The following is a 15800-nucleotide window of genomic DNA, read 5'->3' as shown; positions in this document are numbered from 1 at the left end:
GTTCCCAAATCCGCTGTTTCATACCCGATAAGATCGAATTCCAGTTGAGATCTCTGGCAGTTCGATACCTAGGACCTTGACGTGGTTCTCAATTGAGAGCCACTCGGTAGCTTCAGTTAGTGTTGCCTTTCATTAAACCCACAGTTTTGCTTCGGTTGAGAATCGCTCCTGCTTCTTCACCAAAGTTTGTGAACAGCTCAGAGACTAACATTCCTTCGTTTTCCAGGAACATCGAGATGTCATCTGCGTAAGCATTAATTATCACACCAGGAAAAGCTCGCCTTAATACGTCCAATAGAGGTTGCATATACAGTACAAAAAGCAACATTGACAAGGGATCTCCTTGACGGACCGAACGCTGGATTCACTAATATCCTCGAAAAAGAATTCTCCATGAACTTTTTGATGAGTTCTAGTAGTGCCGGATTGAAATTCATTCTTAACATTGTTTGCTGAAGAAATGAATGATCAACGCGATCAAACGCGTGGTCCAGATCAAACGAAACTAACTAATATACCTGCAAGAAAGTTTTTGGGAGCGTTACCTGACAAGGCGTCGTTTATGACAAGTGTGAATTCCCTCGAAATTATCGTCCAGCATTTCAGGTAAAATTCCTTGGGTAATCCGTCAATGCCTGGGGATTTAATTGCAGCGAAGACCTCCTCCTCCTCAGCATTTCTCATGATCGATATGTTTTCCTCGATATCATTTGGGATACTTCTAGTCGGGAAGAACCTCGCAGTATTAGAGGTTTCACCAGCAGCATACAGTTGATTGAAGAAACGGGAGACTTCGGCATGAATTTCATTTATATCCTTGGTAACGTTGCCTTCTCGAAGTTCGAACAAGTTGATGCTTGTTCGTGCTTTGCGTGTTGACCGCTCGTTTAGATGAAAACAGGCTTGTCTGCTCACCACCTATATAAGATGAATTGTTTCTTCCGAGCTTTGTTGAGAAATTTCGCTGTAGTTGAAGAATTTGGCCCTTGATGCGATTGATGTTAGAACGTTCGTGCGGATTTCCAGGAAGTCGATTAACCACGTGCGAAAGCTGAGTTTGATAAATTTCCATGGTTCCACGAAAATCGTTGAAGAGCAGCGATGTTTTCCATTTAAGAAAGGAAATCAGTTTCGGCTTACAAAAAGTGATCCACCAATCTATCCATGTTGCATAATGCCTTCTGTTTCGGACCCAGTATATCAATTTTCGTTCAAGTTCGGGGAGTGCTTCAGGTTCGTCCAAAACTTTCGTAAAAAGACTCCACACACCTCTACCAGCTGATGTGCCAAGGTCCGGTAAAACTATCCGTACGATGTAAGCCTTGTGATCGGTGAAAGCAGTAGTGCAAAAGTAAGCATTCCTTAGTCATCCCCGCATGGTTGCGCCTACCAGAATCCTGTCCAATCGTGACGTAGAATCGTGTCGCAGTAATGAATATTCTACTCGAGTTCCATTCAGATGTGTCCACGTATCGGTGAGTTTCATTGAAGTCATCAATCGTTTCAACGTTGGACTCTGGTTACCGGAGCCGATTGCATCACTTTCGTTCACCACGCAATTGAAGTCACCTCCAAATATTATATAATTAGATGCCCGTTGCAAGTAAAATGGCACGATGGAATTAAAGAAGCTTTCACGGTGAACCAGATGGAGCATAAACATTCACAAAGGTGACCTGCCCTATCTGGAGAGAGATCAAACGGGAATCTAGACTACGATGCACATTTTGGTATTGGAGCAGCTGCTTGACTGCAATTCCAGTTCCCCTTCGTCACTCATCCACATTGAAAATCATGTCAAATCCAGGTAACTCCAACAGCATATTTTCCACCTCCTGCAGGAATATTACGTCAAGGTCAGCTGATCGTATAAATGTTCGCAAAGCAGCGAGTTTCGTGGGGTTTGTAATATTGTTTATATTTATGGTACAAATGTTGTAGCTTTTAAGATTCATTTTAATGAAGATTTTTAGACCTGGAAGGCCTCTTGCTTTCGGTAGTCTTGGGTGATCCCGGTCGTTTGAATGCAGATTCCGAATTATGGTTACGGGTGCGTTGATTTTCATTGGAGATCTCTCGCTGGTCCCGGTTAGGTGACTTGAGAATTTTCTCACTCACATCAATCACTTCTTGGACGAGTTGAGATGACCGCTGTCCCGTCGGGGAGGCAGCAACAGCAGTAGCGGAGTGAGCAGTAACAGCAGCAACGAAATTATCAACAACAGCAGTAGCAGCAGCGAAGCACGTCTCAGCATCAGTTTCGGTGTTGGCTGGAGTGAGGACTGGCATTGGAATTTCGTCCTCGATCGAAGCGAAACGTTCACTTGGCGATATGTCCCTAGAAATACTTATTGCAGTTGTTGGATGTCCAGTTTCAATTGGTGCCTCCAGTGAATTCAGTTTTTTGATGCAATGATTTTGCATATTCGGAGCACTTCATGGTGTAGTGCACCCTTCGGTTGCAGTGACGGCAAGTGGGGATCTGGTTTTTGTGTGTGACGAGGGTCATATGTGAGATATCTGCGGATATTGTCACATACGACGGAATGGGTTTAGAAATGCGCATTCGAACTATTCTCACTCCATTAGGAACTTTGTTGAAAAGGTTCCTCCAGTTGTCGATAAAAGCAACACCTCACCAAACTGCGTCATCTGTTCCGCGATAATATGGTTTGGCATACCAAACGGCAAATCATACAGCTTAACATCCGTTGCTCCATCGGCAATGAAGAACGGAATACGGTAGGTGATGTCTTTGTACTCCATCGTGTGCTTGAGGTTGTGCTCTTCAGCGAATTGTTCTGCAGATTCTATTATACGTACGATGTGATGTTGTTGAGCTGCAATCCTCGCACTTTGCTCCAATCAAGCTGAACATCTTTCGCGATGAAATCGTCCACTCGGGACAGTTTGGGTTTTGCTGGCATGACACTGAAGTCAATCCCGCATAGTTGGCGGTTGGCCATGTTTGTGTTGTGTGCGGAAAAGAGTAGCAAAACTCATCGGACGGGTGTCCGGAGAAAGTAAAAAAAACACAACTTTTTCCTCTGCCGTAGTATTACTCGTCCGTACACAGTAAGGGCTAGGTGTCAACTGGCTCTAATCGAGATTTGGAGGGTTTTTAGGTGTCAGTATTTTTTTCGCCAACCCATTATTTTCAGGCTGGCGGGTATGAAAATCTTTGCGGCTCGCGTCAATTTCTCAAAGCGATGAGGGCAGCAGCAGCTGGCTGACAGCGATGAGCCGAACACATTAATAAAACCGCAATGATTCACTACGGGGGGCAGCAAAACAAACTATCTTCCCCCATTGATGCAAGAAGCTAGAGGTAGCTGCACTGCGCTATAGTGATGCATCAGCTTGACCCGCGCACGACGGCGATCCATTCTCAGGTGATTCATCATCATCTCACTCGGACGACATCGACTACTCGGACCTAGACTCAACCTATCTATCAACTCCGGAACGATGCGAGTCGACCCTGTCATCGATTAGAGTGTTCGAGCGCGGCTGGGACAGGATGAACCACACGTCACGTCAACTGCCGCAGTCTGGGGTCCAGTTGACATGAGCACAAATCATGAGGAATTTCTAATTTTAGCCTTCCCTTCAAATCGACCAGTTAGGTAATGGATGGATGGATGGACGGACGCATGAACCGACAAACAACATTTTTCACACTGTCACCAAGATGCGCGACTATAATAGTTCATTCAGCGCGATTTACCTACCCCCTGTCCAACAAGCTTAGGCCGCGCAGCATCTTCTCTACTTCTGTTCGGTGTAACGTGGGATCAGAATGTTGGGCGCGCGCGTCGACCAGAGGGAACAATTCATCATCTTTGATGGGACTGACTGGGACAGGGATGGCAGCGATATTCAATTAGGAACTAGTGGACGATTACCACGAGTCCGCCCCATTGGCAACATTGCTAGCGACAACGACGACACCAGCAGTCACGATTCCTTTCTTTTAATTGGCACGGGTGATTAATTGCATATGATGCACACCCCGCAGGTGATTGTTCTGCTATTCTCCAGCCATAAGCGTAGTGAGGAACAATTAATTGCTCCTCCCAAAGTAGAATCAATATAAAGGAAACAGAAAAGAGGCTCTCACTTACCTTTCAACTTGGTGATCTCGATGGCGAACATGTTCAGCGACATCAGCTGCAGCAACCGGTGCGAGGTGACCGCAATCGGCGAGTGCTGGATCAGTGCCCGAAACTCCCGCAGCATTTGAATCGCACACGGCGTAAACGATTCCATCCCGGTTTTCGTAATCAGCTTGCCGAGCACGTGCAGGAAGCTCACGATGAAACGCTTGTTCAGCTCGATCGAATCGAGCTGGCGCAGTTCCTCCTCCTCTTCCTCGCTGGTGTCCCCAGTCCGGCCGGCCATCGGATCTAGTGGCGCGGTCCGGTGCACCCGGGACCCACCTTCCGGATGGAACCACGTTTCACGCCGCAGGTGGCCATCGAAGCGGTGCTCTTTCTCTTTGAGCCGGGCGCGATTCTTCTCCTCCCGCTTCCGCTGGCTGCTCTCGTACTGTTGTTGATGTTGTTGGTTGATGGAATAATTTGTGCCAAGGGAAAATGGAATGAAACAAGTGAACAAACGTGTACAACAACTATCAGTTGGCAGTCAATCACTACTAAGAGAAGGAAAACACGCAATCCATATTAGGGAGAAAAAACAGGTGTCATCATCTTGTCTAAATTTGTCTACCGGAGTCAATTCAATTGAATATACAGACCAGAGTTATGGCTGTACAGGAGGAGAGGAATGGAAAGGAAGGAGGGGTAGAGGAAGCAAGGTAAAAATCGTTCAAACTCGGGTCGGATGATGGGAAACTCACCAAAAGCTTATGCTAGTTTTACGACGGCGGCATGTAGAATGGGAATTGCAAAGCAGATAAATATGCGAAGAAACACTCGGTTAGTAAAAGGTTACGGCTGCGTCTAGCGTCTATGGTTAGGGGGTATACTAAATTGCTAATGTCTCTAATATGGGTGCAAACTCGGCGGATGAAAAGTGATGACATTCAGGCAGGCTAGCGATTGATTATGTGGTTCAGGTTCAGCTTGAACAAGTTCAAATTAGCCATGGTACGGAAGGTGAAATAGGAAATTGGACAATTATTTGAGTTTCGTTTAATGAGCGGCCGCGAAAGCTTGGGCAGATCTTGTCGGAAGACGCTTGAACTAGATATTCTGTACCCTGACCCTTGCGTCAAATCAAAGCAAAGAGCGAACGAGTTAGAAACCTCCTAGGTGGATGGAACTTTTCACATGTTGTTTGGTATAGGAGATCATGCGTTTTTCACACGTTCGACTCAAGAAAACGTTTTCAAATGGAAATAAAAGTAATTGAAAATTTATTCGGCTCCAAAAGCGAGGCAAATGGTACGGGAAATGGCTCTAATGTTGGCCTATGGATCTAAGATTGGGCCCATCGCTAGGAATCTGCTATTTATCAATTTTATCTAGATGAACGCGTCATTGGGACGGTACTAATGGATATGTTTGTTCGATATTGAAAATTTAGTCGATTGCTGAATTTATGTATGGGCCCAAATTAGGGACATTTAGGCCGACATTACATCCATTTCCCCTATACGTTCCAAAATAATTTAGATAATGTGTTGCATTTCGAAATTTGAAACTAAAAGTTTCTAAATTTTTATATTAAAGGGTGATACGGTCAAAATTTGGTCAAGGGAAAACGCGTGTAAATCGGTGAAATCGTTTATTTAAAAAATCAAATTAAATTTCTTTTTCAAGTTCAATTAGTATAAAATTCAGGAAAAATATTCAGTTAGGCTTCCGCTTTTCCAAATCCGAATTGCCGGGCCTTACGCTTGACCCCTGCCATCAGATTTTGTACAGCCACCTTGTCCACCTTCTTCACCGCAGAAAGCCAGTTTGCCTTGAACTGCTGCTCGCCCTTAGCAGTTTTTTTGGTCTTCTTTAGGTTCCGCTTGACAATAGCCCAGTATTTCTCAATTGGGCGGAGCTCTGGCGTGTTGGGAGGGTTCTTGTCCTTGGGAACCACCTGCACGTTGTTGGCGGCGTACCACTTTATGGCCTTTTTACCGTAATGGCAAGATGCCAAATCCGGCCAAAACAGTACGGAACAACCGTGTTTCTTCAGGAAAGGCAGCAGACGTTTATTCAAACACTCTTTCACGTAAATTTCTTGGTTGACAGTCCCGGAAGCTATGACAATGCTGCTTTTCAAGCCACAGGTACAGATGGCTTGCCAAACCAGATATTTCTTTGCGAACTTTGACAGTTTCATGTGCTTGAAAACATCTGCTACCTTTCCCCTTCCTTTTGCTGTATAAAACTCCTGTCCCGGAAGCTGCTTGTAGTCGGCTTTGACGTAGGTTTCGTCGTCCATCACCACGCAGTCAAACTTCGTCAGCATCGTCGTGTACAGCCTCCGGGATCGTGCTTTGGCCGTCGTATTTTGTTTATCATCGCGATTTGGAGTCACTACCTTCTTGTAAGTCGATAGTCCAGCTCGTTTTTTGGCTCGATGCACGGTTGTAGACGATACACCCAGCTTATTTGCGGCATCTCGGAGAGAGAGGTTAGGGTTTCGCTTGAAACTACCGGCAACTCTCTTTGTCGTCTCAGCGGCTTCCGGTTTTCGATTTCCCCCCGATCCAGACTTCCTGGCTGTCGACAAACGTTCCCCAAACACTTTAATTACATTTGTAACGGTTGATTTGGCAACTTTTAGCGATTTTGCCAACTTTGCGTGCGAGTAGCTCGGATTTTCGCGATGCGCGAGCAAAATTTTGATACGCTGCTCTTCTTGCTTGGACGGCATTTTGACAACTGAATAGTGAATTCCAAAATCAAAATAGGAGCAACATTCTACACACACACACACCTTCAAAATGAGGGGTGTTCAGGTTTTTTAAATGCAAAATTGAAAGAAATACGTCAAGTTGATATTGACCAAATTTTGACCGTATCACCCTTTATTGTAGGTGGTTGCAGACTCATGGACATTTTCCGAAGAAATTTTAAAATATGTTATAATCCAAACAACCAGGGGAAATCAGGCCTGGTAGCGATCACTGCTGTCAGAAATAGTGATTTTAGTGACCACGTTGAATAAATAAGTTATCAAATAGTGACTTATAGTTGTAAAAATAGTGACTAAAAAGTGACCTAAAAGAAGGTGCATCAAATAAATAATTAGCTCATAAACACTTACGTACGATATGAAACTTAAAAGCGAAAGATTCAGTAGAAACCTTATAACCAAACCCACAGTATTAGTCCGGTGTCTACTAACTTCAAAAATCTGGAAAACCGGGAATCCTCAGAAAATTTTTGTTTCCTAAAAATACCTGGAAGTCTCAAAGAATTTAAAAAAAAAATCTTACTAAGGATATTTAAGAAAAAAATAATAAATTTTAAAATACAACCATTTAATTTTTCTCGTTATTAATTAACTTAAAAATAAATAATAAAAAAAAAATGTTTCTGAAGACCACTGTCCTTCTGTGAAGTTTCCGAAGTTTTTCGAGAATTTATGGAACTTTTGTGCTCCCGCAATTTTCATGGACTTAGAACGAAATAATTAATATAGTTCTATGATTTCCACTGAAGTTCTCCAGATTTTTCTGAAGTTCATAGAACTTCCCTTAAATTATCGACACTAATTTAAAACTTCTTCAATAGTCTGGTGCCTAAACGAGTACTGAATTTCTTTAAAGTTCTGTAGACTGCCCTGATTTTATCAGTATTTTTGAAAAGCCCGCAACTTTACTGATATCAATTAATTTGCCTTGAAGTTTCGAAAATGTTCATTAAGTATTATAACCATTATTAACACTCGCTTTTTCCTGAGCTTATCTATGCTATCCTGAGGTTTTCTAAATTTGTTTAATAATCCAGCAAATTTTCTATTTATATATTATATGAAATATATTCATAACTCCCTGACGCTTCTGACATTTTAGGATCAATCATATAATTCTTGTAATACCCTATAATTCCATGGAACTCCTTGTAAGTCGCTGAAAATTTGCTTAAGTTAATGGGATTATTCTGAAGCTATCTGATCGTCCTCGAAGTACTCGAAACTTCACTGAATATCTTTAAACTATCTAAAAATATCTAGATTTAGTTCTCTGGAATTTCATAAAGATACCGCTACTTGCTAAAAGTTCTTCGTTGATGTTCTCAAATCAACTTAGCTAAATTTTATCATTTTTTAAAGTTCTTGAAATCGCCATGATATAACACCCTTAAAATACTCTCACGTTTTCCGGATGTTCATAAAATTTCCAGGAATTCTCTCGGAGCTTTGCTTTTCGGAAATTCACTGAGTTTCTCGAAACTTCTTTAAGGTTTCTAATATTTCTTGAAATTATTTGAACTGCACTTTGATTCTCTGATCTGTCTTGATGTTCTCGAAGCTTCCATAAAGCACTTAGTTCTATTGAAAATTCTCTGAAGGTCTCTGTACTTCCCTGAAATTCGCGGAACATCTTAAGGGTTCTCGATTTGTTTTCCACCACATCATGGGACTATCTTGAATTTATCTAAATTTACGATTATACATTTTCACCTATCTAGCTTTTCTGAGGTGCTTAGAACTTCTTAAAAATTTGCACAATACCCCTCAAGTTTTCTAAATTTCTCAAGTTTGCTTGACACCTATGAAGTTCTCTGAAATTCTAGGAACTTCATAAAAGTTCCTGAAAAGTCTCGAATGCTAAAAGAACCGCTTTGAGGTTCTTACAGCTTCCAATAAGTTTCCCATATTTTCAGCGTGTTAACTTCCCTTATGTTCCTGCAGTTTGTTTATAGAGCTTCACTGAAATTCTCAGCATTTCCTTTCATTCCTCAGAACTTCTCCAAAGTTCCTACAATTGTTGTAAAGTTTATGGGACTGCATTGAAGATCTCTAAACTTTCATAAACTTAATTACGAACTTGAAATAAATCATTTAATTGTTTACTTAATTCTGGCACTTTTGATATTTTCAATATCTTGAAATCGTAGGATGCCATGGATGCTAAGTAATCGATGTCACCGAGAAGCAGATATTGCGGATGGCTTCGGCCAGACATATACTGCCGTTCTACGCATAACTGTCCCATGTTCTATGCAATCCTTATGCACCGTGGGACTCTTATGCGTATAAAGGCAGTATACCAGTCTAAGTTACCTGACAGAGAACTGGTGTTCCACCAGACCGAAGATGATGGTGGCTAGGAGCGTCGAATCAGCTACATGTCGGGGCGTAGGATGCCATGCTATCAATGTTGCTGACAGAGAGCTGATATTCAAACCGATCGAAGGACAGATGAGGGCCGGTGGGACGTGAGACGGCTTCACTAGACGTCGAAATCGTAGGATGCCTTGGATGCCAAGCTGACAGAGATCCGGTGTTGAACCAGACCAAAGGACAGATGAAGGCAGCTGGGAGCGTTGACTCAGATAGACATCGGAAACGTAGGATGCCATGCTGATAGAGAGCTGGTGTTCATTCAGACCGATGGGCAGATGACGACCGCTGAGAGCGTTGGAACAGCTAATCGTCGGAAGCATAACGGGTGTTCAATAAAAAATGAGATTTTTTTCAGTCACATAGGGGAAATGACGGCTTTGGCATGACAGACTATTTTCAGCAACACAAATTGAAACACTATTTTCACTGGATTTTCTTACGAAAACACTTCGCTGAATGCATGCAAACGATTCTTTATGCTTTCAGTTTCAATTTGACTATATTTTTACCACTGAGAAAAAGCAATCTAGCAAGGTTTTCTTGAAATGCAACACACGCACTACAAATTGTAGCTGATTTCGAGTTGCCGATAATAGAACAGCAGATTTACATGCATTTCAAATGGAACGGTTGCCGAAGAAAAACTGGTTGCCGACAATACTCGCTCTCACTAGATTGGAGCTTTGTGAAAGCGTTTCAAAACAGTTTTTGACAATTCTTTCGACTGAAATTGTTAGAGCAGCTGGCAGCAAAAGATTGTAAACAAACCAATACTGCATATGTGTGCGTTCCTTAGAGAAAAAGGCTATAGAAAGAAGGTCGCTGCTTAGGTTGCCGAGAATACGTAAATTCCCCTAGCTAATAAAAAAAAATTTTGCAACAAATTCAGTATTTTTTATTAAAAACATAATGTTTATTCTTAAAAAAAACGCCAATGAATATTGGAGAAGGGGCCCTGGTCAGTCGAACAACGCAACTTAGTCGCGATGCTCTCACAAGAGCGCTGGACGATATTGAAATCATTCTCATTTTTTATTGAACACCCGTTAGGATGCCAAACCATCAACCATCCATGTGGATCTGGAACCATTTGTTGGACAAACCAGTCTTAATAACCTGGCAGAGAACTGGTGTTCAACCAGGCCCAAGGCAAGATATGGCCGCTGGCGATTTACGTCAACGTAGATAGTGCGAGATACGAAGCTTTAGATGTCGTTTGATGTTCGTCTTGAACAAATCGATGGATTGCTGTTGTTTGATTACTGTTGGGATCTCGCTGTACAGTTTACCACATGTAGTGTACCGGTTCGCTCTTTATAGCTGTAGTAGGCCTAGATGTAGTAGGCCTTGCCTGACTGTCATAAGTTAGCGATAGATTCTTTATCCGACCACCAACCAAGATAGACGTAATAAATAGTAGCTCTTAACAACAGCTTGTTTTACTTGTTGGCCTTGGTTACGGATATAATAATTGGCGACGAGGAAAATTTTGGAAGCACCTCGAACCTCGAAGCAAGAAAATGTCTGACGAGGATCTTCGGAACGCCATCCTGCAGCTAACGAATCTCATCACGAGGCAGCAGCAGCAGATTGAAAACCTGGTAAATCGGGGAAATCCGACTGCTGGCAGTGAGAAGATTATTGAGTCCTTGGCAAGCGGGATCCAGGATTTCCAGTACGATCCGGACGGAGAAGTTTTCTTCGATGGCTGGTATGCGAGGTACGAGGATGTCTTTACAAAGGACGGCCAATCCCTGGATGACGCCGCTCGTGTGAGACTGCTTCTTCGTAAGTTAAGCACGCCTCTGTACGAGAAGTACGTCAACACCATTCTTCCCAAGCATCCCCGGGACTTCACCCTGGACGAAACCGTCACGAAACTGAAGAAACTGTTCGGTCGACAGAAGTCGGTTTTTCATTCCCGTTACCAGTGCCTCCAGTATGCAAAAAGTGACGCGGATGACTTCACATCGTATGCTGCCATGGTGAACAAACACTGTGAAGCGTTTTAGCTGTCCAAGCTCACACTGGACCAATTCAAAGCTCTCCGTTTCGTCTGTGAACTCCAATCGCCACGGGATGCGGACATCTCGAAATTGGAAGCCGACGGAACCGCAGTCAACGAATTGGGAGAAGCCACCAGCAAGGTAACCCTGGAGAACCTCGTGGAAGAATGCCATCGCGTGGCCTATCTCAAGCAGGACACATTGATGGTGGAGAACAAAGAAGCACGCAACGTAAATATTGTTTCTCGCAACCAGAATAATCCTGCCTCAAAAAAGAACCAAAAAGTGCCGAAAACGCCATGTTGGAAGTGTGGCGACCAGCACTATGTTCGTGAGTGTCCGTTCGCTTCGCACACCTGTTCCAGATGCAAGCAACAAGGACACAAGGAAGGTTATTGCAACAGCAACAAGAATGCGCCGTCAAAACCGTTCAAACAGGCCAAATCCAAAGAGAACGTGAAGACAAAAAGCATCTACACGGTTCGCAACATCGGAAGCAAGCGGAAGTTCATCCCGGTCGAGCTCAATGGTGTAGCAGTCAAATTTCAACACGACTCGGCGTCCGACATCACCATAATCTCAGAAGAAACATAAATCCGCATCGGACAGCCACCCACTCAACCGACGGAAGAATCTGCAGTTACAGCTTCTGGTGGCAATCTCAACCTTCTCGCTGAGTTCCAGACCAAGATCACCATCAAGAATGTTACCAAGACTGGTCGCATTTTCATCTCAAGCAGTGCTGAACTCAACGTTCTAGGAATCGAGACTATGGATCTGTTCGATTTGTGGTCTGTGCCGATAAGCAGCTTGGTCAACGTCGTACACCAACGTTCTGATCGAAAGCTACTCACGGTCAACACGCATCGTGGACTGTTCCAGTATAACCGACTACTCCCCGGAGTCAAGTCGGCAAGTGGCCGGCATCCCTGGAGTCAAGCCGTATTTGGACGACATCCTCATCGCTGGTCGCACCAAGCAGGAACACGATCGCAGTCTCTACGCTGTTCTCGAGCAGACCCGTGAGTATTGCTTTCACCTACGCCTCGAAAAATGTCGTTTCGCACTCTCCCAGATCAAGTTTCTCGGTCACATCGTGGATAAGGACGGTATTCGGCCTGACCCTTCAAAAACAGAAGCCATTTCCAAGATGCAGTCTCCGAAGGATGTCCAGCAACTCCGTTCCTACCTCGGTGCTGTCAACTACTATGGTAGATTCGTTAAGCAGATGAAGCAACTCAGGGCTCCTCTGGACAGCCTCCTCAAGAAAGATGCACGCTGGAACTGGACCAAGAATTGCCAGAAGTCTTTCGAGCAGCTCAAGGCCATTCTACTTTCCGACCTGCTGCTTACACACTATGACCCGTCCAAGGAAATCGTTGTTGCAGCAGATGCATCGAAGTACGGCCTTGGCGCTGTCATCATGCATCGATTCCCGACCGGTGAAGTGAAGGCAATTGCGCACGCCTCGCGCTCACTGACCCCAGCAGAGATGAACTACGGACAAGTGGAGAAGGAAGCATTGGCCCTGATATTCGCTGTCACCCGTTTCCACAAAATGCTGTATGGACGACACTTCCTCCTGCAAACCGATCATCAACCGCTACTCAAGGTTTTCGGCTCAAAGAAAGGTATTCCTGTTTACACAGCAAACCGTTTGCAGCGCTGGGCCTTGACACTTCTGCTGTACGATTTCGACAACCAACACGTTTCATCGACGAATTTTGGCTATGCAGATTTTCTATCCCGGCTAATGTCATCGCAGCATAGACCAGATGAGGATTACGTTATAGCCGCCGTGTGCGTCGAATCTAAAGCAAAAGCAATTCTCGACGACACCATCAGCAACCTTCCAGTCACGCCCCAGATGATTGTGGGTGAGACGCGAAAGGATCTAGTTCTTCAGTAAGTGGTGAATTTCCTTAACGAAGGTTGGCCAGCAAATGCGAAGCAAGTTGCTGATCCTGATGTCAAGAAGTTCTCCGCCAGACGAGATGGACTTCAAGTTGTCGACAACTGCGTTATGTTCGGCGATCGAATCGTCGTCCCATCAAAGTTTCGGAAGCGGATCGTGGACACCCAGGAATGGACCGAATGAAGTCTCTGGCCCGAAGTTACATCTACTGGCCTAACGTTGACGACGATGTGGAGCAATTTGTCCGTCAGTGCACTGCATGTGCTGAAGCAGCGAAGTCCCCGACAAAAGCAACCTTGGAGTCATGGCCTCTCCCGGACAAGCCATGGCAACGTGTCCATATCGATTTTGCTGGTCCGATCCATGGATACTACTATTTCGTCATGGTAGATGCTTTCTCTAAGTGGCCCGAAATTTTTCGCACTCAATTCATTACCACAACTGCAACCCTGAATATGCTGCGTGAAACGTTTTCTCGTTACGGCAACCCAGACACATTGGTCTCAGACAACGGAACGCAATTCACCAGCGAGCAGTTTCAACAGTATTGCCGTGCAAATGGTATCACCCATATCCGCACTGCTCCCTACCACCCGCAGTCCAACGGCCAAGCGGAGCGATTCGTTGATTCACTCAAGCGTAGCGTCAAGAAGCTAGCCAAGGGGGAAGGATCACCCACACTGGAGCACCTGCAGACATTCCTTTCGGTGTATCGTTCAATCCCAAACCGAAACACACCGCAGTCGACGTCTCCAGCAGAAGCATTCCTCGGAAGACCAGTGCGCACCACTTTGGACCTACTGAAGAAACCTGTTCCTGTAACTGAAGCTGTCAAGAACCACAAACAAAACGAACAGTTCAATTGGCGGCATGGAGCAGTCAAGCGCGAGTTTGAAGAAGATGACCTGGTCTACGTTGAACAGCATCGCAGAAACGCCAAGTCCTGGATTCCTGGTCGAGTCATCGAACGGAAAGGTTCCGTCAACTATATCGTTGCACTGGACATGAACGGGAGACCGAAGCTGGTGAGGTCGCATGTAAACCAAATGCGCCCTCGTCACACTTCTGATGATCCAGAGCAAGCGACGCAGCAACTACCATGGGAAATCCTGCTTGATGAAATTCAAGATGAAGCTGTACCGTTGGATCCAGAAGTGCCATTCAATCACGATTCCTGTTGGTTCCGTATCACTCGAAGCTGATGGTCAAGTGGCAAGTACGTCTGGCGAAAATCCTGCTGCTCAAGTTGGAGAACTTCAGTCCGCACAAAAGCCCGTGTCAGCTGAAGCAGTTGGAGACTTTATTCGACGTTCTGTACGAGAATCAAAAATTCCAAGATGGCTCTCTTCCTATGACATTTTCTAAAAGGGGGAGATGTAGTAGGCCTAGATGTAGTAGGCCTTGCCTGACTGTCATAAGTTAGAGATAGATTCTTTATCCGACCACCAACCAAGATAGACGTAATAAATAGTAGCTCTTAACAACAGCTTGTTTTACTTGTTGGCCTTGGTTACGGATTTAACAATAGCAAAGCTCAGAGCTATGAGTAAAAGAGAACATTCTCATTCTCTATAGAGATGTATAATACCCTCATATCTGAAATAAAGTTAGTCTTACTTCTGATGCTACCTAAACCTGACGTGTTTTTAATATAAGAAAGAGTCTCTACTATAGACATAATACCACAATGGTAGCCAAACCGTGTTTTCCGAGTTCTGAATGGGGTCGGACCAATCGAATGCTACCGTTGAATCTACTGGATCTTTCTGAGAGGTTCATTGTGACTGCCATGGTGTGATGTGTGGCTGGATTTGTTACAATGTTATGCAAGTTTGTTAATGCCTGCAACACTTCTTCTACTTCTTATTCGCATTTCAAGCTTATTGCTTAGTGCATATTAGCTTATTGCGTGCTCTCAACTTAGTGTTCTAAATGCACTTCCTCAGTTATTAATTGAGAGCTTTCGATGCCAATTACCAATGCATGATTTTGTATATTGTGTGGCAAGCACAATGATACTCTATGCCCAGGGAAGTCGAGAAAATTTCCAATCCAAAAGATTCCCTCGACCAGACCGGGAATCGAACCCGGCGTATCCGGCTTGGTAATACCGTGCCTTTACTGACTAGGCTATGAAGCCCACTTAAAGTCCTCGAATTGGTAAAAGCGAATTCTGCAGGTCATTGTACAGTCGTTCCGTTACGTAAAGGTGTGGTTTTTTAAAGATGGCTTTCAAGCAACGGTTTTGTAGTACCTGAAGTTCTCGTAGCCTGCACATGCTTGCGGTTCCCCATAAACCCACTAAATATTGTAGCCGCGAGTGAACCAATAAATAATACAAATTCACCATCCATTTCACTGGAACGAATGGTGATATTTTTCGAAACACTCCACACAATACCTACAGTTTGTCCTTTAGGTTTTCAATGTGAGCTTAGTATCCTGTCCAAAGTGAGACCCAGATATTTCAATGGTGTCAACTTGTACGATCGGATGCTCTGGAACTGGTCGTCTTGAAGAGTGGAAAACCATTATGTGGTCTTAAGCAGGTTTAGTGATAAAAGGTTTGATTCGAAAAATTCTTGAAGAACCCGTAGAACCCGTAGAACGTAGAACTGTAT

General features: G+C 44.1%; 1 protein-coding gene across 3 annotated transcripts in view; it reads right to left on the bottom strand.

Moving 5' to 3' along the window:
- Smg6 overlaps window positions 1-15800 on the bottom strand; it is a 279441-nt gene that overhangs the window by 243064 nt on the left and 20577 nt on the right. For all 3 annotated transcript variants that reach the window (XM_065221316.1, XM_065221318.1, XM_065221317.1), the window contains one exon: window positions 4125-4548. In XM_065221316.1, the coding sequence (XP_065077388.1) occupies window positions 4125-4548 (424 nt within the window). The remainder of the gene's footprint in view (window positions 1-4124; window positions 4549-15800) is intronic.

Source organism: Ochlerotatus camptorhynchus, unplaced genomic scaffold (genome assembly GCF_037179485.1).
Source record: "Ochlerotatus camptorhynchus isolate MF236.1 unplaced genomic scaffold, CSIRO-AGI_Acam_v1.1 ptg000141l, whole genome shotgun sequence".
NCBI lineage: Eukaryota > Metazoa > Arthropoda > Insecta > Diptera > Culicidae > Ochlerotatus > Ochlerotatus camptorhynchus.
The sequence above is the reverse complement of the archived record's forward strand: the minus strand, read 5'-3'. Positions and strand labels throughout refer to the sequence as shown.